Genomic DNA, 14,682 nt, shown 5'->3' with positions numbered 1-14,682 from the left:
AGAACTAAAACTTTGAACTGGGAATCTTTTGTCCTTCTGATTTCAAACAGAACCAAAATACACAAACACTAGTTACCAAAAATATATCGCCAATTACACTGGTATTTCGCAGAATTTTTCTGATTAACATTTTCTTTAAATGCTGCTTTAAGCACCTGCCACTAAGGAAAAATTTAAAGGCATGCTGCAAAAACCTGCCTACTTCAGTGGAAACAAACCACGACATGGTAAAATTTAGGCTCTCATAAGTAGAACACAAAAGCTCACTAAAGCCTACAGTCAGGGTAGCAAAAGAAGGGACTATTTTCCAAATTTAGAAGCAACAGTTCCTGACATTTTTTTTTTTTTTTTTTGGTCTTTTTGAGACAGGGGCCCCTGCTGTCCTGGAACTCACTATGTAGACAAGGCTGGCCTGGTATTTTTTATAAAGCACTGTATGCCCATGTGGTTTAAATGAGAAATTTGGAAGTTTCCAGAGATTCCTCATCACAAACTCTAATTGAAAAAAAAAATAAAATATTTAGGGTGATGATAATGCTGAAGGTTGGAATTTTGCTGGTTGGACACATTCCATGTATGATATTCACTTTTCTGATTTAATTTTTTCTCTTTTTCCTGTCTTTCTTTTCTTTTTCATAGTTTTATACATCTTCCAGGCCACTTCCTGTCCTTAAGATATTTCAAAAAGGGGAAGAACAAAGCCCCAGTATTTCATTCATGCAATCACTTGTTCACTCTAAGGCTTCAGGGGCCTTTATGCCTCAATTCAGATGAACTCCCCCAAGAAATTCAACTTACTGCATGTTGCAGGGATTTTAGAAAGTTTATTTTCTTTTTTAGACTAGCAAGTATTTTCTAGGAAAGTGTCTGGGGAAGAATTTGGGCAATAGCAAAGTGAAATCTCTAGTGTATATAACCACAAAAATGTTGAAGCCATGAAACAAAACTGTCCGCCTCCTCCCACACAAAGACTAATTCTCATGATTGGTTCTTTTCTCCAGGTTCTTGAACGCCGAAACACAAGTGTCTTAGCTTGAAGTACATTGAAATTTTACATTCCCACCCTGCTTCCTCAAGGACAGTCAATTCATTCTTTTTCCTATGCTGGTTTTGAAACAAAATGAACTGATCTTGTCTTCAAGCACGCTAAGAATCCTGAGTGATTCAATAGCAGAAGAAAAAGCTGACGATACTTTCATCAGAAATTTTAACACACAAAAAAGCCATGAAAGACATAGTCAAGTTCACTGCAGGCTCCGAGTCACCTTGGAGAGCATCTTTGTCCTTCGATCAGTCTTTGTATAGCCAATCAATTATTTCAACAAGCCGCCATGACAAAATTCACAGCTAACATCATCTGCCTCCATGGCGAAAGCTGCTGAGGTGCTACCTTTGACATTGAAACATGGCCCACGAAGCCCAGAATTGATTACAAACTCAAGGCCACAGCTGTCCAAGGACAAATTCTATCCTCTATAAAGGAGCCAGAACCTTTAAAACACTTTCAGGTCATGTCATTGGTCTACTTGAAACTTTCCAGTGGAGAAACTTCTACCACAGAGTAAATGCTTCTCCATGGCCTCTAACGTCATCTCCAACCCTCGTTCACTCGCTTTCTTTTGCCCTCTCTCCCCCTGTATCCCCACACCCATCACGCCATCACACCGTATTCACAGAGACACAGCTGTCACCCAGACACTGTCCTCACATACACACCGTCCTCACACACACACCGTCCTCACACACACACCGTCCTCACACACACACCATCCTCACATACACACCTCGTATTCACAGAGACACAGCTGTCACCCAGACACTGTCCTCACATACACACCATCCTCACACACACACCGTCCTCACATACACACCGTCCTCACATACACACCGTCCTCACATACACACTGTCCTCACACACACACCGTCCTCACACACACACCGTCCTCACACACACACCGTCCTCACATACACACCTTCCTCACATACACACCAGCCTCACGTACACACCGTCCTCACATACACACCGTCCTCACGTACACACCGTCCTCACGTACACACCGTCCTCACGTCTTTGAATGAATCTCAAAAAAGAAAAATTCTAGGGGTTGGAGAGATGACTCAGAGGTTAAAAGCACTGCTTGCTCCTGCAGAGGACCTGGGTTTGGTTCCCAGCACCCATATGGCAGCTAACAACCATCTGTAATTCAAGTTCCAGGGGATTTGACACCCTCTTCTGTCTTCTATGGGCATTGAATGACATGGCTGCACTTACGTAGAGGCAAATAATATACTCATACACATAAAATAAAAATAAATTTAAAAATGTTCTACCAGAAGTTAAATGTGATTCTTTAAGAAATAGAACATTCATAAAAGAGATGGACTTTACAAGATTAGGACAAAGATTTCCCAATCCAACATGACTGATCAGCACATGATTCATGTAATTATATTAAGGAAGCTGGCTTAAAGATGAAGCTGAAAAACATTCATAGTGTGTGAGCTGCTTGAGCCTCAAAGAGAGTGAGGAAGAGTAGGTTTCCCATGAGGTCACCCTACAATCACGAAGTGGGGCAGAGGCAACAAAGTCAAAAGAAAGTTATTCTCTCATCTTCACCCATTACTTGAGAGGTGGTAGAGAGCCAAACAACCAGGAATTTGACCACTCCCTCCCTCTCCCTCTCTCTCTCTCCCTCTCTCTCTCTCCACACACATACACACCTTACTTCTCTAAGCCTTTTAAATTATAATTAACATGAGAACACAGTACTCTATTTTATTTATGTTCACAATGTATAAATATCTGTATCCAAGTAAGATTTCTGGAATAGTGAGCTTTTTCTTACCCACAGCTACATCTGTGATGAAGAGCAAAGGCCAGGCAAGGGCACTCTTACTTTCTCCCTGTTCTTTTCTGTAATGTGAAACTCTTGATCAATTTTTTTTTGAGGGAGAAAAAAAATTATTGATACTCGTAACATGAGGCTGGAGAGATGGCTCAGCAGTTAAGAGCACTGACTGCTTGCAAGGGGACCCAGGTTGGGTTCCCAGCACCCACATGGCAGCTAACAACTGTCCATAACTCCAGTTCCAGGGGATCCAACGCCCTCTTCTGACCTCTGTGGGCATTACATGACATGGGTGCACTTACACACATGCAAACAATGCACTCATACACCCCAAAATTAAAAGCTATAAAAATATTTTTAAAGGCTCATAAATTATCTGTAACTTATGGTCCACAAATTATACTTTCTAGAACCTATCTTGAGAACTTATTCTAAATTTGAAGTAAATTATGTAATAAAACATTAAAGTCCTACAATCACAGTGGGACTAGGAAAATATGAAAAAGAAATCATGGTGAAAATGGGAAAATATAAATTTCCAACAAGGTTGAACTGTGAGAAGATGACAGGACCATACGCAGACATTCCATGCTCTCTGAGGTCACAAAGTAACATGGAAAATGATAGTGATGTTATAAAGAAATAAAGTAGACATGGCATAGAAACACGGCTCTGTAAGTTGGTGGTTTGTGAAAAGTTAAAAGCTGACCAAATACTTAATGTGACTTTTGTGTGATAAATGTATGAGTAATTTTTAAAAACTACCTTGTTCTAGTTTCTAGATATTATTCTATGTATATCATTAAATGTTAGCGAAAATAAGCAGTAATCACAGCTTATCCCATTAAGAGCCTTAAAGAGATTACAGCCTCATCCCTCCCCACTGAGCGTCAAATCCATATTAATGAAAGATAAGTGTTTTTGAAATCATAGATATCAAGTCAAAAGTATAGATTTTCCAATGCATTTGCAGGAACTAATGAATAAATTACTTATCAGCCCTCCAATCTGAGGGTCAAAGACTACTGACTTTCAGGCCACATGTGGAACATCTCCGTTATTCTATCCACCAGCAAATTATCTGCCTTATGTGGGGCTGGAGAGATGGCTCAGAGGTTAAGAGCACTGACTGCTCTTGTGAGGTCCTGGGTTCGATTCCCAGCACTGGGAACTAACAACCATCTGTAACTCCAGTTCCAAGGGATTTGACACCCTCTTCTGCTCTCTGTAAGCATTTCACAACATGGATGCACTTACAGACATGCAGGCAATACACTCATTTACATAAAAATAAAAAAATATTAAAATATAAGAAAATCTTTTTCAGGTAACCCCTTATTTACAGACCTGTTTACTTTTATAAATCCACATAAAAATCTAGAAAAAGATCTAGACTTCAAATATCACAAATATTTTTCCTTTCTGTCATTTATTTTAGTACATGCTGTTACATGATGAATAATTTATTTTCTGTAAATATGACTTTGGATTGATACCTTTTGCCCATGTTACATGACTCAGGCATTCTTTGTTGGTTTGAAATGTGTGGTTGAATGGTACTCCTTCCTTAAAATGTCATATCCTTACCCTCCAAACCTAGGAGTCTTACCTTGCATGGCAAAAAAAAAAAAAAAAGGCTTTGCACGTGCGATAAAGTCCCTTGACGTGAGGAATTTATAATCAATTTTGCAGGCAGACCTAGTATGTTCCCACATGCATATGAGGCAGAGGCAGAGGGCTGGGAGTTAGGGGAGATGTGACCACAGGAGGAGTCTGAGAAAAGGCAGCTCTTGAGATGGTACAGCTTTGAGATGGAACTGTTGGGAGGGACGCAGGTGAGCTTGCAAAGGCAGGAGGGATAGGACTGCACTTCCTTCGAAGCACTCGGAAACAATGTAGTTTTTCTGACATTAGTTTTAGTTCTGTAAGTCTTCTGATTTCTCACCTCAAGAAAGAGTTTATAATAAACAAGCTATCTCAAGCCATGAATTTTGTTCTATTTTATTATGGCAATGATATTAAGGTCAGAACACTTATCTAATTATAATCTTATTTATTGTATTAATATATATACCATCCTTGAAAGAATTAAGTATACATGTGTGTACATGTGTGTATGTGTGTGTACATATATATACAAAGAATAATGGATAGATATTCTCATATATATATGTGCTGTTTATATATGAAATAATTTTGAGATATATGTACATGCGATTGCTGAGTTACTAACAAATCCCTAGTTCATTTGAGATAACCTTCTTTCTCATTTTAGAAAATATAGAGGTTCCATATAACCTTCTGCTATGTATAGTATATGACTCTATTATGGGCCACAGAATGGTGAGGGTTTCTGGGATAGTTTTAGATTTCCTGAGAATATAGAGTCTACTAAACTGTCAGGATCTTCCACCACATGTATGGAATTCCAAGCTGAACTTTCCCCAGCAGGGCAGCAAAAACATGCAAAGATTAAGAGCCTTATTTATTTGATGTTATCTGATTTCTTAGTCAACTGAAATCCGTCCTGACTGATGCAGTTGCTGCCCCTAATGTTAACACTCCCTTCACCCCTCAACATTCACATGTGTGTGTGTGTGTGTGTGTATTATTTATCTTAAAAGAACTTACAACACATTTTTTAATTCCAAAGCACCCTATTGATACTTTGTTTTGAATTGCAGTAAATCAAGCAAAAATGTGTGTAAATGTGTAGGTGTAAGTGTGGATATAGGTCATGAAACAGCCAAGGGAGCCGCACAGGGTAAAAGACCTTGAGGCAGCTGGGGACAGTGACAGAACATCTGTACCATGAAAGCAAAAAGGGGCTCCTGGGGTTGCAAGGGCTCAGGGGAGCGCGAGAGATGAGGGAGAAAGGGGGGAGGATCCACAAATAGTTATGCATGCAAATGACATGAGACCATTACTTTACATGCTAACTTAAATTAAAAATCTAGTTTTCTGGAGTAAAAATAATAGCGACATCAGTGTCACTATTGTAGCCCATCTCCTTATCTCTCATGCTGGATCTCAAACCCAGGGCCTTGCAGGTGCTAGGCATGCGCAGCACAACTGAGCTATGTGCCCAGCCCACATCTTCATGTCTGTTGCCTTCATGCGTTGCTTAAATATGTTTAAAGAACTTGCTAACTGATGTAAATTTCCTAGATATCATAATATGTCAGAACTTAATGATTAACTCCAAGATCGATTTTTTAAAATTTTAGTTATTTTTATTTTATGTGTATGAGCGTGTTGCCACATGTATGTAAGTGCACCCATATCATGCATTGCCTGTGAAGATGAGAAACAGCATTGGATCCTCTGGAACTAAAGTTAGCCACCATATGGGTGCTGGGATTTGAACCAGGATCCTCTGCAATAACAGCCAGTGCTCTTAACTGCTGTGTCATCTCTCCAGCCCCAGATATTTGAATTATTCTTATCCGTGTTTCAAACATATTTTAGTAAGATTTTTAATTCCAGTAAGTCAAAATGATTTTGAAAAGGTTGATAGTCTTTGTGGTATAATTCTAGGGCAGAGATTAACTTTTTCCTTAAAGCACTAGGTAACTAAATTTCTAAGGTTTTATAGGCCCATTTAAAAATGTAATTTGGATAACTTTCTTGAAGGTCATGTCCTTTCCTAGGCAACACTCTATGGAATGCTTTCACTGTCCTGTATCCCACCTTCAAAACTATATCTGACCTTAAAGTCATTCTCAAATGTTTTTTCCATGAACACTTTCAAGGTGACCTTAGCCATATGACACTTCTCTGAAATTCCACATATAGCATTTTGGGCCTTCCTTGGTTTTATATATAATTACTGATCTTTGGCCAGTTATCAATGTGCCAAGTCTTCTTAACATCTTATGATGTTACACAATTGTTTTTTACTATGGTACCATGCACATAGTACGGTTACATTAATGTCTGAAAATCCTCCATTCCTAGATGTAGGTTCAAGTGGTTTAATAATAGCTTTTCAGGGCTGAAAAATCATATGTATTAAAAGCATTTAAAATGCATCTGGGCTTTCATAATATTAAAATGTGAAACAAATTTTATCTTGGAATCCAGAAGAATGCCCGACATACTGTTGTGGCTGGGAAGGCAGGAGGGTGGGTGGTTGGAAACCTGATGGGAGGGCACAGGATTCTCTGTGAGAAGCAGGTATCTGGCAGGCACAATTCACCTATCCACAGACACAGCTTGGTGCCTTCCTTGTCTTCTCGAAGGCAAGAGTTGTGCCGTCTTCCGTGCCTCTAGGGCCGCAGGGACTGTGGCAGACATGCTGATTCTTCCTACATCAAACAGGACATTCTTCCATACCAAGGACAAGCCCAGGGATCATGAAAGAATTTAGTTTCAGAAAAGAACTCCCTCAGAGAAGAGTGGAATTGTTTAGGAGACTTTCATATTTCTATCTAAATCTAAATTGCATCACACAGATACAAGAGGAAGGAAAGTCGGGACCCACTTGGCCTGAACCCAAATGCCAAGTTAACCCTCAGCCGAACCAGCCTTGGCAACTTAACCGCCCCAGGACACAGCTTGTTCACCTGTAGAGAGGAGACAGTGACAAAAGGCCTCAGCTCGTGGCGAGATTGAAGAATTATGAAAGGCAGTAAGTTTATAACTGATTTACAGTCATGTATAGGACACAATAAGCATCTACCCGCATAAGCTATGGATATAGAAATGGATATCTAATGAAGAACAAATAGCAATGTTGGGATCAGCCTCTAAGAAGCGACACGTACCTTTGCCTTCAGACATGTGTTGTGTTTTATTTGATTCTTGGGATAGAGTTATCACGGGAAGGAGTTTACAGAAAATAGGAAACAGGCTATGTAAGAATGAGCAAGTCGTTTTAAATGCAACAAAAGGAGGTGAGCTGAAAATACAGGTAAAATGATGTGAGGAGGAGACGGGAACACGGAATACGTCCAGCCTCATCAAGTGACAGACCCCCTGCTTTGCCAGGAAGCAGTGACCAAGGCAGCTTTGCACACACAGGACACCGCACGTCACCTCAGTGGCCGTACTTACCACCGTCCTCCACCCCAGGGAGACCCTCGTCTCTGTCCACCACCTTGCCCTTCGCCCGCTGACCAGCAGGCTTCCTGGACTTCGCAGGTCCACTCTCTGCAGTCACTTGGCTCCCCTTCTTCCTGCCTTCCTCCGGATCACACTCGTGGCTCTCCTCTGGCAGCAGAGGCCTGTTCTCCACATGGTCCGCTGTCACTTCCTGCTTGTCCATCTTGGCTTCAAGGGAATGGCCAGCTGGAAGGTGGGACCTCCCTGGGTCAGTGATTCCATGCAGCTCTGGAGAAGAGGAACATCTGGGGCTGCTGCCTGTGCTGCTTGCAGAGAGGGTTACCCCGCTGCCCTGGGCAGAGTCGTCATCACTTTCGCTGGAGTAGGAGTGACTTCTAGATGAGTTTGATGAGGCACTTTTAATATCTGCCAAATATAAAGTGATGACATCAACATTATGCACTAAACTCATTGGCTTACTTATGGAACTTTGCTGAGAATTAATCATAGTACATTTTTTTATTTAGTTTTATGTGTATGAGTGTTTTGTCAGCACGTACCTAAGTGTACACATATATGCAATGCCTGTGAAGGCCAAAAGAGGGCGTCAGATCCCTGGAACTGAAGTCAAGGGGATTTTTTGTTTGTTTGTTTTTTGCCATGTAAGTGCTGGGAACAGAACCGGGGTCCTCTGCAAGAGCAGCCAGTGCTTTTAACAGCTAAGCTTTCTCTCCAACCCCTCATTCTACATTTTAAAAATCCGATTTGATTGGATTCCTGGAGAACTTTATACAAAGTACACTGATCATATTCACCTCCTCTCAGATACCCCTTCCTCCATAAACCCCTGGCTTCATGTCCTCCGTTATTTTCTTAAGGTCTCCAGAGTCTAAGTTGTGTTTTGCGAATGTTCCTCAGTGTGAGTCCGTCCCCTGGAGCCTGGTCACACCCTACCTGGCATCACACCCTTAAAGAAAGCTTACTCTGCCTCCGCCAGAGGCCAATCCCCAGCCTTCCTTCAGGCCGGGCTGGGGCTTCCTACACATCTCTCTGCTCCAAGCTGGGATTCTGTCTGATTTGGACTTGCACAGGTCTGGTGATACTGTCCCAGCTGCTATAAGCTGTGTTGGGAGAACAGTTCCCTTGTATTCACCTACCACTTCGTAGGTTTCTAACAAATATCCATTCAAGTTCTTTTACTATTTTCCTTTACTCCCTACCTTACTGTCATGACAAAGAAAAAAAAAAAAATACACACCACAAATGTTTTGTTCTTGTTTTGATCTGTGTTTGGGTTTGGTGTTTGGTTTGGTTTTGTTTGGGGCGGGGTCTCACTCTGTAACCCCAACAGCCTTCGCACTCCAGAGCCTCCTGTTTCCTCTCTCCTTACAAGTGCTGCGTCACAGGGTATTGCTACCACACTCGGCTCGTGAGCTTAAAGGTTTTTAATAGCTACATTTAACTGAAAACCAACTCCAATGTTTTGCTTTGCTTTGTGAACATCGTTTAACTAGAAAGCCTTTATAAATATCTACTTTGTTACTGAAATTTTAAACTAATACTTTTTGCTTTTTTATATTAGGAATTTATTGAGATGTGCAAGTCTAAGTAAACTTTGGGAAGGGGTGGAACCCAGCACACAAGTGCCTAGACGTTTTGTGGTCAGTCTCTGATCACTATTTAGTCAGCCAAAATGTAATACCTTGCTGTTTAAAGTACATATATTCACTTATTATCATGTGTAGTCATGGTAATAATGTGATTTCCTAATCTACTATAAGACCTACCAGCCTCGAACACTGATCTCTGGGTATGGTAAGATCTGCATTTATAGAGTAGGTAGGGATTAAATAAATGTTTTTAGGTGATGTGTCTATGTGCACATGTATATATGTGTAGGATGTTTGTGTGTAGATGTGTGTGTGTGTAGTTGTGTATATAAAGAAGATATTGCCTTTCTTGGAGTTCCCAGTAGGCAAGACACTGAGAAGCAGCTCTGGGTGCAGATGACATATAGAAAGGAGCCCCAGGAAAAAGTCATTAGGGAATGGGGAAGCCGGGCGAGGAAGGAAGGCTGTCAATCGATGAGCTATTTCAAGCAAAGCTCAGCCTGCTCCCGTGGAGACTTCCAAAGCCTAGGGTTTAGGGAACTTAGAGGGAGCTCGGTTTCCAAACACCAGTCCAGTAAGATACTGGCTGCGGGCCAGACTGAGGGGACACAAACTCTGGCTAGTCCAGGATTTTTATGCCCGAGGGTAGAACAACTCTGTCAGGCCAAGGTATCCCCTGAGGAAGAGGGTACAGAACTGAGACTCACATGCAGAACTGGGAGAGAGGCCCTGAGCTGAGCTCCGAGATGGAGACACAGGGATGCAAGCTAGAAGCACAGAGTAGTCCAAAGTGATTGCACCCCAGCCCTGAAGGGCTGTAGGGCAGCTCCAAGAAAGAGCCCACATGCCGAATCTGCATAAGGATGAACAGTGTACCGTCACTCCACACACCACTTCAGATTAGAGAGACACCAACCCAATGCTGCCTCTTATGTTGGTCAATCTGCATTTCTAATCAGTTAAAGAATACACCTTCCTTTTCTGATGGTGTTAGGGACTAACATCAGCATCAAACATTTTCAGATGACGCACCCACACCTCACCAAGCCTTCCAGGCTTCCCTGTGCTCACTCTGATTCTTCTACTCCATGTGACATCTACATATGGCTATACCTGCTAACGCGGAATCCAAGAGGAGGCCTCTGCGCCCTCATCCTCATCCTTCTGTCCTCCCGGCCCTGTGGCTCTCTGTGACAGGGCTCGGCATTCTAAGCACAGTCACGGAGAAAAGCTTGCAAGGAAAGGAAGAGGCTACGGAGTTTTGGCAAATCACCGAGAAAAGGCTGCTGGAAGCATGGAGCCCACTCCTCTGACTCCGGCCTCTCAGTACCGAGACAAGCACCACGTAACAGCTTTGAAGGGAATTCTACACTTTAGTCACGGGATCGTTATGCTTCTTGTAGCACATCTGAACGCACTGTCTCTGCACGAAGTGGGGCAGTTCAGGGAGACTTGCCCTGTGTCTTACCTGCCTTCCACCTCTTCCACATTGTATGCTTATTTTGTGAAGAGAAACAGCTGATGCCTAGGAGTGGTTTAACAGATGTCTTTCATCAGTGCAGTTAGCTAAATCGTGATGTTAAGAGTGCTTAGGCCTTCAAGACTACCTACCACCGGCATACTGGTGGGATGACCTCCCCTTTGGGCTCTGGCAATTGTCCACATAATAAGAGATGAACAGGGTTGGAGAGACGGCTCAGCTGACAAGAGCACTGGCTGCTCTTGTAGAAGACCCAGGTTCGGTTCCCAGAACCCACGTGGCAGCTAACAACTGTCCCCCAAGTCCAGTTCCAGGGGATCCAATGCCTTCTTCTGTCCTCCATGGGCTTTGCACAACATGGGTGCATTTATATACATGCAGGCAACATACTCAGACATGTAAAATAAAACTAATAAATAATTTTTAATTATAGATGAATACTCTGTCTCCTTTGGTGTCTTCCATGAGGTATATTATTTCAAAAGGCTGACACTCCTGCTGCTTCAAATCTGAGTCAGGCATTTGAGGATGAATGGTCCCAATGTGGTCAAGTCAGTGATCTCCGACACCAGCTTACTGGAGTTTTCAAATTTCTCCCTAACCTTCTAACAAATCCATGCTCAGTCCTCTTTTAGCTAGACACTGGCATAGGACAGGGCTTAGAGACAGAGCTCTGAAAGCTTCAGGGTTGAATTGGGATTATGGTTTTAGAAATAAAACAAATTTGGTGTAAAAACTTTCACATAAAGCAACTTTGAAATGTTTGGTCATTGAAATAGAGCTGACTTGGAGGCACAGCGAGAACCAGCAGCCTGCACCCAGTCCATTTGTCCAGCAGCCCCTCCCCACCCAGGTGCTGTTGGTTAAGGAAAGGACTGCACTTGGTGGCTAAGTCCCTGCCCAAGCAGCTACGGATCCATGTCTAAGCACAGTCACTGCTCTCCTCTTCACTTACAGCCAACCCCCAAGTCCCCTTCTTCGTCCATTCCGTGGATGATCACGCATTGTGTTAACAGCTACTCCTTTTTCTGATTCATCACAACTGATACTTTATCTCAGAAGATATGGAAATGGGACATTATGCTGTCTTCTTTAGTAACACAGACCCAGGCATGCCTGTTGTGACTCAGCTGATGGATGGTCACTTTGAGTTTGGTGACAGTTCTTATGCCATCCCTCTGCCTTCTCGGTGCACAGTGGGGTGAATCTACCACCCCCCCCCAAAGCCCTTGCAAAACATTTCATGAGGAAAAAATGTACTCTGATCAAATTGATTATCCATTCTAGCCTGCAGTACTCTCCTCTTGTAACTGTAGCATGGGCTGATAAATTATTTATGAGTCTCCCCAGTGCCCTATATTGAATATCATTACAAATACTATTAATTGAGAAGAAATCTACTAAATTTGATCACTATTATTATGCATTTACATCTTCATCCTGTAAAATGGATATCATCTTTGGTTTAATCCAAAAAGTAAGTCCCAAAGAGGTTAAATAATGGGCAATGTTCAATAGCTTTGAAGCGGCAAGTTTCATAAAAATAAAAACACCTCTTTTCTAATGATGCTCTGTTATAAAACGAAAACTACTCTGTTAAAGGCCTTCAAACAGGAAACACGCTTTTTCTCCAGGACCCAGGATGGTTTCGTCTCCGCTGTCAGCACAGAGGGAACGTAGGGGAAGCAGGTCTCTGGAGAACATAGAACTTGTGGAAACCATTTGTGTCCTTCCCTCGCACATTCCAGTCCTGTCTCCACTGCAGAGCCTAGAGCATCCAAGGTACTCTGGGGTAGACAGCATGACAGTAAGGTGAACAGTGAAAGCTCTTCACACCCCTACTCACAGCACTGACCATGATAGAGAATATTTAAATACTTATTATTTTTATTTTATGTGTATGAGTGTATTGCTTACATGTAGGTAGGTGCAGCATGTCATGCAATACTCATGGAGGACAGAAGAGGGCTTCAGATCCCCTGGAACTGGAGTTAGGACAGTTGTTAGCCGCCATGTGGGTGCTGGGAATCGAACCCGGGTCCTCTGCAAGAGCAACCAGTGCTCTTACTCACTGAGTCATCTCCCCAGCCCCCAATGAATAAATATTTATACCACTTGTGTGAAGCTATGTTATTTGGTTACTTAACAAGTGCTTATGAAAGACAGTGTGGACATTCACAATAGGGCTCTCTCTGCATATATGTGTCTGTGTGTGTGCCCGTGATCTCAGTGTCTGTACACTGATTGCCTACATGGTTATGCACCTCCAGGGCACCAACAACACAAATCTCCGTCGGCACCAGTCCATCAATCTCAGCATCGCGTTCTCTCCTTCCTCACAGCTGAGGTTCAGCACTGTCTTCCACTCCCTGTCCACGTACATGAATCCATCCACCCTTCCACATGCTGCAAACATCCTAGGGCTCAAGAAATATTCTACATGGAAAAGAAAGTCCTGACCTTTGCTTCCACACAGATTGCATGCTCTGCGGTAACTCATTAAGTGCTTTCTTTCCTAGGAGCACATTATTTAACAGTCCTTGCTTATTGGAGTTTTGGTCGATTTTCCTAACAGTGACCGTAGGAAACTTTTGGAAGCTCTAATCCATTCACAGTCAGCATCTATTTTAAACCAATGGTAAGGACTGGCCCTGGTTTTCAGTCATCTCCTGAATGCGGTTTAAACATCGCAGGCTTTTCCACTAGCATCCTGATTTTAACCTTCTTTTTTTAGCCAGAAGCTCAAACATCTTGGTTTAACCGCACAACCTAAAATGGATAAATTCAATTAAAAATTTAAATTAACTCTATGGCACACAATGGAGCTCAACTCAGTAAACTCCACAACTCTTCTGAACTCTGACACTGATTTTATCTTTCTTGTTCCTTAGCCTACAAACTCACAACAAAGTCTGCATCATAAACAATGCTCCTGTTTTCCTCACATTTAGCCATGACACATGAATATCCTACTATTAATTCTCGATCAGATTCATGAACTCAAAATCCGTTGATATCTAATACCAGATACCAAGGTTCAGTCAAGGGCTTCAAATCCAAAACCTAATAAGACAAATGCTATGTAATGAATATTCTAGAATGAGCAGGCACTTAAAGACATGGAGCTGGAGAGATGGCTCAGCAGTTAAGAGCACTGGCTGCTCTTGCAGAGTATCTGGGTTGGGTTCCCAGCACCCACATGGTAGCTAACAACTGTACATAACTCTAGTTCCAGGGGGTTTGATGCCCCCTTCTGATTTCTGTGGGCATTGCATGACACGGGTGCACTTACATGCACGCAATACACTCATACAAATAATAAATAAAAATAATAAATAGGTTTCCACAGTGTAGTGGAAATCACATGCACTTCACAAAAAAAATATTGTTTAAAAAGACATAGCACGAGTCATTAAATTCCACGTGATCTCACCATTCGCCGTGAGAGCAACCATATGTCCAATTACAATTATCACTCATTGAACTGTCTCAATTCATCAATGAGACAAGTCTATGAATGATTTCGTAAGGCTATGAAACACTTCTGCTGACAAATGCAGATCTAAGCAGTGAAAAGGGAACCGAGGCTCAGGCACCTGTACATTGATATATTGATCTTTAGCCAAACTTGCTGAACTGTAAACAGTTAAGATGTTAAGACTAGAGCCAAATCAGGTGTCACACTGCACTGCCTAAACCT

General features: G+C 42.1%; 1 protein-coding gene across 2 annotated transcripts in view; it reads right to left on the bottom strand.

Moving 5' to 3' along the window:
* Erich3 (glutamate rich 3) overlaps positions 1-14,682 on the bottom strand; it is a 119,430-nt gene that overhangs the window by 15,295 nt on the left and 89,453 nt on the right. For both annotated transcript variants that reach the window (XM_008853641.2, XM_008853642.2), the window contains exon 12: positions 7,905-8,318. In XM_008853641.2, coding sequence (XP_008851863.1) covers positions 7,905-8,318 — 414 coding nt within the window. The remainder of the gene's footprint in view (positions 1-7,904; positions 8,319-14,682) is intronic.

This window comes from Nannospalax galili, unplaced genomic scaffold (assembly GCF_000622305.1).
Source record: "Nannospalax galili isolate Female #2095 unplaced genomic scaffold, S.galili_v1.0 scaffold387, whole genome shotgun sequence".
Taxonomy (NCBI): domain Eukaryota; kingdom Metazoa; phylum Chordata; class Mammalia; order Rodentia; family Spalacidae; genus Nannospalax; species Nannospalax galili.
This window is presented reverse-complemented; position numbering and strand designations above follow the sequence as displayed.